Source organism: Malaya genurostris, chromosome 2, assembly GCF_030247185.1.
Source record: "Malaya genurostris strain Urasoe2022 chromosome 2, Malgen_1.1, whole genome shotgun sequence".
NCBI classification, from domain to species: Eukaryota; Metazoa; Arthropoda; class Insecta; order Diptera; family Culicidae; genus Malaya; species Malaya genurostris.
Genome location: NC_080571.1, coordinates 332,914,224 through 332,926,555, shown reverse-complemented (window position 1 = coordinate 332,926,555; position 12,332 = coordinate 332,914,224). Strand labels below are relative to the sequence as shown.

At 36.8% G+C, this 12,332-nt stretch overlaps 1 protein-coding gene across 6 annotated transcripts in view; it reads left to right on the top strand.

The window, feature by feature from the left end:
• The window catches only part of LOC131431632 (CUGBP Elav-like family member 2), an 849,840-nt gene that overhangs the window by 798,863 nt on the left and 38,645 nt on the right, over positions 1–12,332 (top strand). For 5 of the 6 annotated variants that reach the window (XM_058597461.1, XM_058597459.1, XM_058597462.1 and 2 more), the window contains one exon: positions 11,323–11,346. The exons of the other annotated variant lie outside the window; for it this stretch is intronic. In XM_058597461.1, coding sequence (XP_058453444.1) covers positions 11,323–11,346 — 24 coding nt within the window. The remainder of the gene's footprint in view (positions 1–11,322; positions 11,347–12,332) is intronic. 6 annotated transcript variants of the gene reach the window in all.

The window sequence follows — 12,332 nt, the reverse complement described above, 5'->3', positions numbered from 1 at the left end:
CCATCAAATATTGGTTTTTTTGTAGTTTGTTGTTTGTAATCAAATGGCGCTCCTTTTGAAGAAAAAAGTTTCCTCATTTAGATTGAAATCTGAAATCTAGCTTTTTTAATTGAACTCAAAAATGATTTTGTTGTACAATAAAGTTGTAGAAAATTTTATTTTGAGCAACTTTCCTGAAAAAAAGCACCTCTCTAGTTGTTCATTTGATCGAGTTACATCAATTTTCCCGAGTAAAAGTAGGGTGGCTCCTAAAAAATCGCCTATGATATTACACAGTATCTCTAATCCTCAGTTGCTCAAACTCAATTGAAGTAGTTATTTTGGTAATAAATTATTTTAAATGCAATCTATTTTCAGCTGTAGTTTTAGTGTGTCTCATTTTTCAAAAGGACAATGTATGGAAAACTTGTAGAACTAATTTGATACTATTATTGTGCTGAAGGAAGTATGTTGATACGTTAAGGCGTTTAAGAGTTATGCAATATTTTTGAGATTTCTAAAGGTATTTTTAAGACTACTTTAAATAAGTTAAAAAAAATAACACCCTTCCAATTTTCTCTTAAATTTGTACTTATACCATGACCTTTCAGAAACCGCATAGGATGCATTTTTATCGATCTGGCATCTAATGAATATTGATATTTGAAGCTTGGCTAGTTTTTGATGAAAAAATAATCATAACGTTTTACTAATAGCTCATATGAAAAAGCTTGGTTGAGCAAAATTGTGCACAATGATTAGTTCAACAACTCTTCTGAAGACAACTTTTCGGCAGAACGTTTCACAAAAAAGTTAGAACAAAAAAGGTGATTTTTTAGGAGCCACCCTACTACTACTCGGGAAAATTGAAGTAACTGGATCAAATATGAAAAACTAGAGAGGTGCTTTTTTCAGCAAAGTTGCTCAAAATAAAATTTCCTACAACTTTATTGTACAACAAAATCATTTTTGAGTTCAATTAAAAAAGTTAAATTTCAGATTTCAATCTAAATGTGAACCACCTTAGAAACTTTTTTCATCAAAATTAGTGCCATTTGATGACAAACAACTTTTGTGAAGACACCAACTACAAAAAACCAATATTTGATGGTGAAAATATTTTTGTCACGCTAATTTCCCGTTTCGGACCATAGTGCAATGGTGTTCGTGTCAAAACGTGCATAGTTTTAACTGACATTCTAGTTTTGAAATTCTCTAATTATTCATGTATATTTGTTGTTATGTGGAAGGGGCCAAATTTCTAAATTTTTACTCCTAAATCTATGCTAGGTGCTCAGTAAGTAAGGGTGCTTAGACTCATCAGTGCATAGCAGTTTAGGTTGAACTGCTAGTGCGACCTCACGGCTCATCATAAACTGCTAGGCAGACGTGAAATTAATGCTACTTGCCAAACACTTTTTGCTATTACACCGAAGTTTAGAAGTTTAATGTCTAAACTGACGTCTCGGACGAAACAAATTTCGGTTTGCTAGCCGTACAGGTTGTGATAATTTGGAGAGGATAAAATTGTTAATTTTTTACCACCAAATTTATGACCCCCAATTCGATTGGTTTTACGTTTTGTCTTAGATTCATCAGCGAAACTAGTTCCGTCCGAGACGTTAGTTTAGACATTACACTTCGGTGTAAATGCAAAAGTGTTTTACAAATAGCAGATTTTCCAATTTATCGGATTTGCCGTGTCCTCGAAAAATTGTTGTAGAAGCTGTAATTTGCAAGCTTTGTCGAATTTCAATCGATGCATAATTTAGCCCAAGAACTCAGCTTCCCTATGGTACTATTGAAACCGGCAAACAAAATTTATATCCAAGTCGGCGTTTTATCCAATTATAATCAAATTTAAAAAAAAAATTAAAAGAAATAATTGAAGGTGGAAGTCAGGGATAATTTGAATCAACAATTTTTGTACTTTTTTACGAAACAGTTTAAGCAAATTTATTGATTGAAACTTTTTTTTTATATTATAAAGCATCATTTAAAGAATATTTAGTTAAATTTCGCATAGTATATTACTATTGAAAAATAAAGCGGTAACAGAGCATTTCTCAAAACACCTCTTTTGAGAATCACGTTGCGCGGTGAACACGGATAACTCGGCGTAGAATTATCTGAAATCAAAAATGTTCTTAAATTACCTTAAAGTTCGAATTATTATTTTGATTTTTTAACAGTTCGCGATCTTACGCTAAAATTTCCGCAAATTTTGAAAGAAAAACTACCATAATATGAAAATTGAAAAATTTTCAGGGGAGGCATTTTATACCAAGAAAGTATGTTCCTAGATTGAAAAGAATCGGTTCAGTTTTTTTTATCAAACAATATTTTGACAGTTTTGTTCCGATTGATTTGAAATTTTGACACAATGTTTATGGAATGTTAAAGGCTCTCCCAGAAAGTATGGACGCACTTTGATTTCGCTGTGAATAATTCACAAGTGTTAGATATTCAAATTTTATTCGATGTACTGATAATATTAGACTACAACAACAGAATATTATTCTCAACATTTGCTACTTAGCCATTGAAGACTAGCTGGCGCACCTTCTTGCGAACGTTCCTCATTAAATTCCGTACAGACTTCTTGGCGACAAGTTTTGACACTTTTTCCAATCCTTTTTGAACTGTTGAATGGTTTCGGCTGCCGAGACATGTTTTCTAAGATGTGCCTTCGTTAATGCCCAAAATTCCTCAATTGGTCGAAGTTGTGGGCAATTTGGTGGATTCATGTCTTTTGGGACGAAAGTGACATTTTTGGTAGTATACCATTCTACCGTTGATTTCGAGTAGTGGCAAGAAGCAAGATCCCGCCAGAAGACAACAGGATCCTTGTGGCTACGAATCATGGGTAGAAGTCGTTTTTGTAAACATTCCTTGATGTATATTTCGCAGTTCATTGAAGCAGTGGTGATGAAGGGTTTCGAAATCTTACCGCAGCTACAAATTGCTTACCATACCATAGCTTTCTTCACGAATTTTTCGATTTTAATCGATGTCTCGGATTGGTTCAACACTTGCCCTTCTCGCACCGTATAATATTGTGGTTCCGGCAAGGATTTGTAATCGAGTTTCACGTAGGTTTCGTCGTCCATGATTATGCAGCTCAAATTTCCAGCAAGAATCGTATTGTACAGCTTTCGAACCCTCGGCCTGATCGATGCTTTTTGTTTCGGACTACGTTTTGGTTGTTTCTGCTTCTAATAGGTTCGAAGATTCAAACGTTCTTTAGCACGAAGAACATTTGACCCCGAAGAGGCCAACAAGGCCACATCCCGAACTGAAACCTCCTTCTTTTGCTCGAACGCCTTCAGTATACGTTTATCCAACTGAGGGTTAGCAGGACCTTTTTTTGACCCGTTTTCGGTTTATCCTCAAAGGTGTTATCCTCACCGAACTTCCTGATTGCATTTCGCACGGCTTTTTCACTTACTCCTTCCATTTTTGCTATCTTTCTCAGTGACAGTCCGCGTTCTGTGCACCATTTGTACACAATTTTTCGACGTTGTTCTGCTGAAAGTCCACGCATTTCGAAACAAACTAATGAAAACGAATAAACAACTGCTCAAGTGGTTAAAGAAGAGTGTACACAACAGGACGCAGCCATAACAATTGACAGTTTCTGAACCATTGCGAAATGGCAGCGGTTTTCTGTTGCGTCCATACTTTCTGGGACAGTCTTTAAAAGAAAAAGTAAAAAAAAAACGATTTTCCTAATCTGTTTATTGCTTGAACCACCCCCCTTAAATTAGTTCTTAGTCACAACCTTAAGATTTTGCACGACCTCGATAGTTTTTGCATATTACTGAAAAAAATTGATTTGAAAAATTTAGAATCGATTATTTAAAAAAAACCATTTTTGATGGTAATTTTAAGGGGAAAAAGTTTGATTTTACCCCCAAATTTATGCTAGGTGCACATAACCATTTTTACTTAAGTTTACGTTTCGTCTTCGACTCATCAGTGCGTCAGCAGATTATGTTGAACTGCTGACGCAAACCCCCGGATCAACATAATCCGCTGAGCAGACGCAAAGTTAATGCTATTTGCAAGACACTTTTTTTGTTTTTGATTTTGATCAAATTTAGTCTGATAATTATGTTCCCTGGCAACCTACCATTTTGAAGGAAAAATGTTTTTCAAATTTTTGTTTTCTTATTCATCATTGAGACTTATTTCTATTATCGCCAACAAGCGATATGATATTCGGTTTAATTTTCACACAAATTCATTTTATAGCAATTTTGGATGAAAATGACTTTCAGCTCAGTTGATTTCGATAAAAAGACTGAATAAAAGATTCAATTTGGACAAGAAATAGTTTTTGTTTTCTCAAAAGTGCCTATCTTGCGATGTATTCGGTTGGTAGGGAACATAATCACCTATCTTGAAACAACATTTTATCAAAATCAAACATGGTTTTATTTTTGTTAATCGATTCTAAACTTTTTAGGTCAATTTGTTCCAGCGTAGGACACAATAAGGATTTTTCAGTGTTTTTTTTCTGGGAAATTTCGCTGATTTTGTGAAAATCACTAGTACGATACTTTCTTGTGGGATAGCTATTTAAAAAGATTTAAAAAGATAGGTTATAAAGTTTAGCTCTTTTCAATAGACAGTCTATATCAAAAAAATTAAAAAAAAAAAACAAAGTATGCAAAGTGGTTTTCGTGACAAAGTCTATATGTCCACAAAGTTTCATTCAAATCTGAGAAGGTGCTACCAACATTTGTTCGAATCGGCGCGAAATTCCTCATACAGGTTTCCTGGAATCTGGTTGCACTCTGCCCTAATAGACATATATCATCCAATACGCAGCAGTGTCGTTCCGTTTACTTCTCACCGAACCACTCCCAGGAATGGTTTTTTTGCGATGGCACTGTCATTGTCAAATCCATATGACATTTATGAAGCACCAACTTTTAAAAGACTCTGTGTGAAATTTCATGACATTTCGATTAGTCAGAAAAAAGGGACAATTTAAGTGAAGCAACTTTTGTCATTTTCAAAACAATGGATTCATAAAAATTTCGTGTGTTTATTTATTATTGATACATACTGTGTACACGCCCTGTAATGACTTCAAAAGTGTGATCCATATCTGCTCCATCTAGAAGAGTCATTTGTTATGGCTTTACTGAATTTAAACGTGGTTGTACAGACACCGATTATGGTAAACATTCTGGTCGTCCGATAAGGGTACTTAAGAGAACATAAAAAAAGTCCACAAATTGGCAAATTGAAATTTCGTAAGATAACTGAGACTGCTAAAAATATGATTCAGAGCATTGTTCGGTCATGTTTGAAGGAAATAAATCAGTTTTATTACTTCGATATGTGACAATGGATGAAACTATCCTTTCACTCCGAAATCAAAACGATAGTCGTCTTATTGGAATGCAATCGCTGAACCACGTCCGAAGTAGCCAACGGTAGAATAGTTAGCTGGTAAGGTTATGGATTCAGTATTTTGAGATGCACATGGTATAAAACTCAACAAGTATGGGCCTTTATCTTTGCTTATCTCATATTGCGAAGAAGTAAGAGTTCGGAGCATAGGCCTATGATTTCTGCTTCTATTGACTTAAGAACTTGACAAAACACTCTTGAAATGTTTCATTATAACTAAATACCAAAGAAAAAATATGATATTTTGAAGATGGTAGACCCTACGAGCTCCCTAGAGTAATAAATTGTTTCCTTTGATTTTATGGACAAAAAACGTTAAACACGTTTTTCTCAAAAGCAGGTTTCGAAAGTTCGTGTCCATCGCCATTTAAAAACTACTGCAGCAATTAAAAAAATAATTAAAAACCACATATTTTTTCAACGTTTTACATCCGATTTTACTTTTATTTAGCTTCTGAGAATAGTCGTATTCGATGTTTTTTTTCATGGTATTGCTTGTCTTTCAAGATTAAAAATTGAATGATAAAAATCAATAATCGGGAAGATTCTTTATTATTGCAGTGTCAATAACAGTGATCGCATAAATCGGTTTATTGAATGAAAGGTAACGTATGACACCCCAGATTTAAAGTAAATCAATTAATAATTTAAGGAGTGTATCGAAAATAAGCTATCCACAAATTTTTCTTTCAAATTATGATAAAACACGATATTTTATTCGAACTAAAAATTGATCCTTTATTGTACGAGGTTAAACTTGAGCATAATGAAAACCGGATGAAATGTAAGTTATTCTTTCACGAATTTTCGAACTTTTGATCAAACGCTCTTCATCAAATTCTGGATAAGTGCTGCATCGCATTTTTTGAACGCTTGAGCCAAAATTTTTTGGAACTCCTGCATGTTCCCAGCTGCTTTACCAGTCTTCTCGAAAACCTTCCTTTCGATTGCTCAGTAACGTTCGATAGGTCGAAGCTGAGGGCAATTTGGTGGATTGATATTTTTCTCAACGAAATTTGTACCCTTTTCCGCAAAATAATTGAGAGTGATTTTGGTATAGTGAGCCGACGCTAAATCCGGCCAAAACAGTGGAGGTGTACTATGCTTCGTATATAAAGGCAGCAATCTCTTCTGGAGACACTCAGATCGATAGATTTCTGCATTTATAATTCCGGTAGTGTCCTTTACTTAAGTCTCATCTTCCATCAAAACGCATGCACCCGGACCCTGCAAAAGACGCGAAAACAATTTCCGTGCCCTTGTTGATGCTCGCTTCTTCTGTTCTACACTTTGTTTCGAGATTTTCTGCTTCTTGTAGGTCTTCAGGTGATTTCGCCTCTTAATACGCTGGATCAAGACTCCGACACTCGTTCCTTCTTTTTTGGCCAAATCACGTATTCACAATGATTTGTTCTTCATGATTAGAGATACCACTTTCTGGTCCAGTTTCGGGTTGGAAGAACTGGGTTTTCTGCCTCTTCCTGGTAGCTCATCCGAAGAATAGTGTTCCCCAAACTTATTAAAGATGGTTTTATGATGAATTCCAAACCGCTTCGCCAATTTTCGCATAGTAATACCCTTCTCACTTAGCCATGTGTCCAGAACCTTAATTTTCTCTTCCTTTTCAATACGCGACATTTTGAAATCGTAGAATTTCAACCGCACAAACAAGTAAACAAACGATAGCTCACAGCCAAACGCACAGCATGCTGTGATCTGAGCATAAAAAAAGGCGGATGGGTAATGTCAGAGACATAACTGGATGTCGTGAATACGAAAACAACTGACATGTTTCTTAACACTTCCGAATATCAATTAGTTGATCGATTGTATGAATTATGAAAGCATTCTCCTTTTTCACATTTTTCGCAAAAAGCTTCACTTGGTCTCGATTACTGTGAATTTCATACAGCGAAAAGTGCACAAATCAAACAGTTCTAGATTTGCACTAAACTGAGGATATTTACCTTAGATTTGTGAGCAAGAAATCCTAATAGGTCTTTAGAAAACTTTTAGAGCCATCAGAACGGCTGATTTTGTGTGATGCTCTGTACCGTTGTCCACTTTTGGTTGTTTTTTCACCAATGCAAACAACTGGCAGCTGTGACGTAATCGCTCTTGTCGGAAGTGAAACTAGCTTTGCAAACGACACAAAATACATCTGCTCACAGTGGCGATAGAATCCAAACTGATTCAATTTTTGTGAAGAGGTTTCTTTTTACGTGATTTCGTCTGTAGCTTTTTTACTAATGGGCGGTCCTAACGGCTATAAAAATAGCAGCATATAGAATTTTAATGTCGATTATTTCATTTCGGATTTGCATTTCATTGAAAGAAACTATCAGGATGCTGTACGGGATTCATTCCTGCCTTTCAGAAGGACCAAATTGTGGAACTCACTACGATATTAAACACTGTTCGGAACATTAGTGTACTATTGAAATACTTAAATGCTTTTGCTATATACGTTTAAGTTAAAAAATTTCGATTCTATTGGTAGTTAGATTATATAAATCCTTTCACAGATCACTGAGCTATGAGCTTTAAAAATACGAGAAAGGCAAACGCGCCTTATGAATTATCCTCTTTGATACTCGTTTATACCAAACATTTCAGAAAAATTTAATTTTTAATGATTTGAGATTATGTCACACAACTGAAAATTTTATCAAAAAATTGTGATCATATTGCCGATGGCATGTAGCAAAAATTTTGTTGATTCGTTTGATACAACAAGAGATATTCACGATCAAAAACTTATCACTCTCTCAGAGGGAAAATTTTGAAAAGGCACCCCATAGTAAAGTAAGTCGTATTCACGACAAAACCATCACAAATATATGCGTACAACACAAATGTATGTGGATGGCTTATTTTCGATACACTCCTTATTTCTCGGTAGCCGGCTGCCCAGATCAACCAATATAACGAATTAAATATGGTGAATAGTAATAATACAGTGGAAACAAACAACAACAGCCACTGTCAGTAAAATAGAAACAAATCACGACAAGGAAAACAAAAAGACTGTCGCAAATAATGCGATGATATTTGGTTTACCTTCATGTCCTAATGAAAATGTGGGTGAACTTGTGCTAAAAACTTTTAAATGTCTTGGTGTAAATTTGTCTCATGATTCACTTGTTTCTTCATCCCGTTTGTATCCTGGTAATAAAAATTCTGACGCCCCCATTCCGATAAGAGTGGTCTTCACTAACGAAATCACTAGAGGAATAGTTCTTGATAAAAAGCAGAAGCATGGCCCATTGATTGCTACTGCTATTGACAAATCTTTTAAGTAAACGAAAGTCGCAATTCGAGAAGAGCTCTCGACCTCTTCCCTGGAATTGCTAAAAGAAATGCGGAACTGAACAGATAACTGTTTTTTTACTGCTCCGTGCCCTCTTTAACGATTTGAAGGAAGAATTGTCGTGCATTTTTACTCACTTGTTGTCAACCACTTTACAACGCCCTTGCCGGTACAGTTTTGTACTAATTTACGAACAATACATAAACCAACCAGGTATCATTGCTTTCGTTGAGTACCATGAAATTAGTATCATTAAAGACTGTCCCAGAAAGTATGGACGCAACCAAACACCGCTGCCATTTCGCAATGGTTCAGAATCTGTCAATTTTTATGGCTGCGTCCTGTTGTTTACACTCTTCTCTAACCACTTGTGCAGTTGTTTATTCGTTTTCATTAGTTTGTTTCGAAATGTGTGGACTTTCAGCAGAACAACGTCGAAAAATTGTGTACAAATGGTGCACAGAACGCGGACTGTCACTGAGAAAGATAGCAAAACTGGAAGGAGTAAGTGAAAAAGCCGTGCGAAATGCAATCAGGAAGTTCGGTGAGGATAACACCTTTGAGGATAAACCGAAAACGGGTCGAAAAAAAGGTCGGATAAACGTATACTGAAGGTATTCGAATAAAAGAAGAAGGTTTCAGTTTGGGATGTTTCAAAAACAGTTGGCACTTCGAAGTCAAATGTTCTTCGTGCTAAAGAACGTTTAAATCTTCGAACCTATAAGAAGCAGAAACAACCAAAACGTAGTCCGAAACAAGAAGCCTCGATCAGGCCGAGGGTTCGAAAGCTGTACAATACGATTCTGAAAATTTGAACTGCATAATCATGGACAACGAAACCTACGTGAAACTCGATTACAAATCCTTGCCGGGACCACAATATTATACGGTGCGAGAAGGGCAAGTGTTAAACCTGTCCGAGGCATAGATTGAAGTCGAAAAATTTGGTAAGAAAGCTATGGTCTGGCAAGCAATTTGTAGCTGCGGTAAGATTTCGAAACCCTTCATCACTACTGCTTCAATGAACAGCGAATTATACATCAAGGAATGTTTACTAAAACGACTTCTACCCATGATTCGAAGCCACAAGGATCCTGTTGTCTTCTGGCGGGATCTTGCTTCTTTCCACCAAAAATGTCACTTTCGTCATAAAAGACATGAATCCACCTACTTCGACGAATTGTGGAATTTTGGGCATTAACGAACGCACATCTTAGGAAACATGTCTCGGCAGCCGAAACCATTCAACAGTTCGAAAAAGATTGGAAAAAAGTGTCAAAACTTGTCGCCAAGAAGTCTGTACGGAATTTAATGAGGAACGTTCGCAAGAAGGTGCGCCAGCTAGTCTACAATGGCTAAGTAGCAAATGTTGAGAATAATATTCTGTTGTTGTAGTCTAAAATTACAAGTTTATCGAATAAAATTTGAATATCTAACACTTGTGAATTATTTACAGCGAAATCAAAGTGCGTCCATACTTTCTGGGACAGTCTTTACTCTATTTCACATTGACATTATGTTTCCCTGGTAGTCCAGTCGGAGGCATCATTTGGCACAGAAAAAAAAGAAACCATTTCAGCGGAAAAGGAACATCCTGCCATTCTGGTGTCCGCTGTCTCACTGTCCAAATGTCCCCCACCCCTTCATTAAAACGAATCGCAAAAGTTATAGAAGATGAACGATTTCATTTTTATCTGTTTTATGACTTTTTCACCTGTCTCCTGTCGGCCGGAGCAGCAGGATCATCTGAAGGCTCGCTGTCTACTCGCGAAAAATGGTACCTGTTTCCGTCATTGCGCGCCGCCACGGGTCACCCCCCCTCACTCAACTCTGTGTGCCACGTGTCGGAGTAATAAACGTTTTATAGTCACGAAAGTCAACCGGGGAAAAAAATTGTCGACTCGGGTGAAGTTTTTCTTTGTCCCACATTTGTCTTCCTGTCAGCGCGCACACGACAGCCCCGAAGCTACCGGCGAAACAAAGAACACTGTTCTGGGTATAAAGGGGGGTGCGGTGCCCGATGGAAGGCGGCACACTTCTGCCGAGGGCTTATCGTGCTCTCTGGATAATATTTTTATTAAATTAAATCCTTATCCCCGACCTAAGTCTTCCGGGGGGACATCCTCCCTCCCGGGGGGTTTGGAGAAGGGGTAAAGGGTTACCGTCGCTTCGTATTTGTTTCCGTCTGACTGTTAATTTCAAAGTCGTTTCTTATCTGGTTAATCCAACCTCTAGTCAGGGGCAGCAGATGTGGTACTCCTTCAAGGCGAAACGTCCGACGGGAACGCATGGTGGAAAGTGATTTATTTTTTTTTTGTTCAAACTTTGAGCTGTTCCGTTTAGGGAAGTTATCGTTATGACGTTTTCTTGAAAGTTGTTCCGTTTTCGCTGAGGATTAATTAAAATTCGAAATTGTTTGTTATTACCAAAGAGCATATTTTTATCTTCCAATTGTCTGATTCACACCGAAAAACAAATCTTTACTCGTCAGCAAAACTTTTTTTTTAAATACGTTTCCCTTTTATATTTTTCTATCCTTCTTCGCGATAAAAACGAATCCCATCAATCAACAACGACAACAACAACTGCAACAACTGAACCCTCTACAGGTCTCTTAGGGAAGACAGCCTCAGGTGAGCCTCCGTCAGTTTCATTCCGCCTTGGCTGCGACCGCCGCAACCCCCGCTTCTCTCTTCTGATCTTTGCTGATGTTCTCGTTTGTGTTTTAACTCTCTTTTACTATACTATAATTTCGTTTGTCTGTATTGTTTGTTATCCGGCTCTCAGTTAAAAAACAAAAAAAAACTACAATAAAAGACCAACTCAAACAGGCAAATTGTCGCTTTAATTTTGTTTTGACTGTTGTTTTGAGATCTCTTCGGAACCTACGCCGGGGAAGGGAAAAAAGGGACTCTCGGAACCGGAGCAGAAGACAAGATTAAAGTAAAAAAAAAACACTAGCAAAACTACAATTACGATGGTACTTAGTTCTGGTGCTGCTATTCACTGTTAATTTTTTACGATTGTACATTTGTTTGCCTCTTCTTCTTCTAATGTACCGGATTGTGTTTAATCTGCGGGTTTTCACATTTGCGACGAGTCGGGTTTTGCTTTGATTTTGTCACTTCTGTTTCTGTTTCTGTGGTATGCCGGTAACAATTATCTCCTAGATGGTTGCTGTTGGAAGATTTGCATTGTTTTTTTCTCTAGTTTTGTAGACAATTTGATAGTCAATTGTTTCGTTTAGGAAAAATCTTTTTTACTTAAACAGAACACTGCAAGTTCAACGTCATTGGATCGACGTCACTAACGCAGTATTCTGTTTAAATTAAGCTTCAATTCTCCTGCGGTCACGCACGAGGCCTACTTTTCGTTTCCAGTGCTTCAGTTTTTTTCTGCATGACATACTTTCTATTGCATGATATAGCTTCTTTTTTCGCATTAAAAATCTGAAAAATAAATCAGTCGAAAAAAGATCACTTCACACTAACAAGATCCTGTCAATATATTATCTCATCCCTGGGTTCCATATTTTTCTGACTTGGTTGGTGCACAGAACTCAACCGAACCTGAAGAGAAAAATTGAATCCTGCACCAACCAGATCCGATGACAAATATG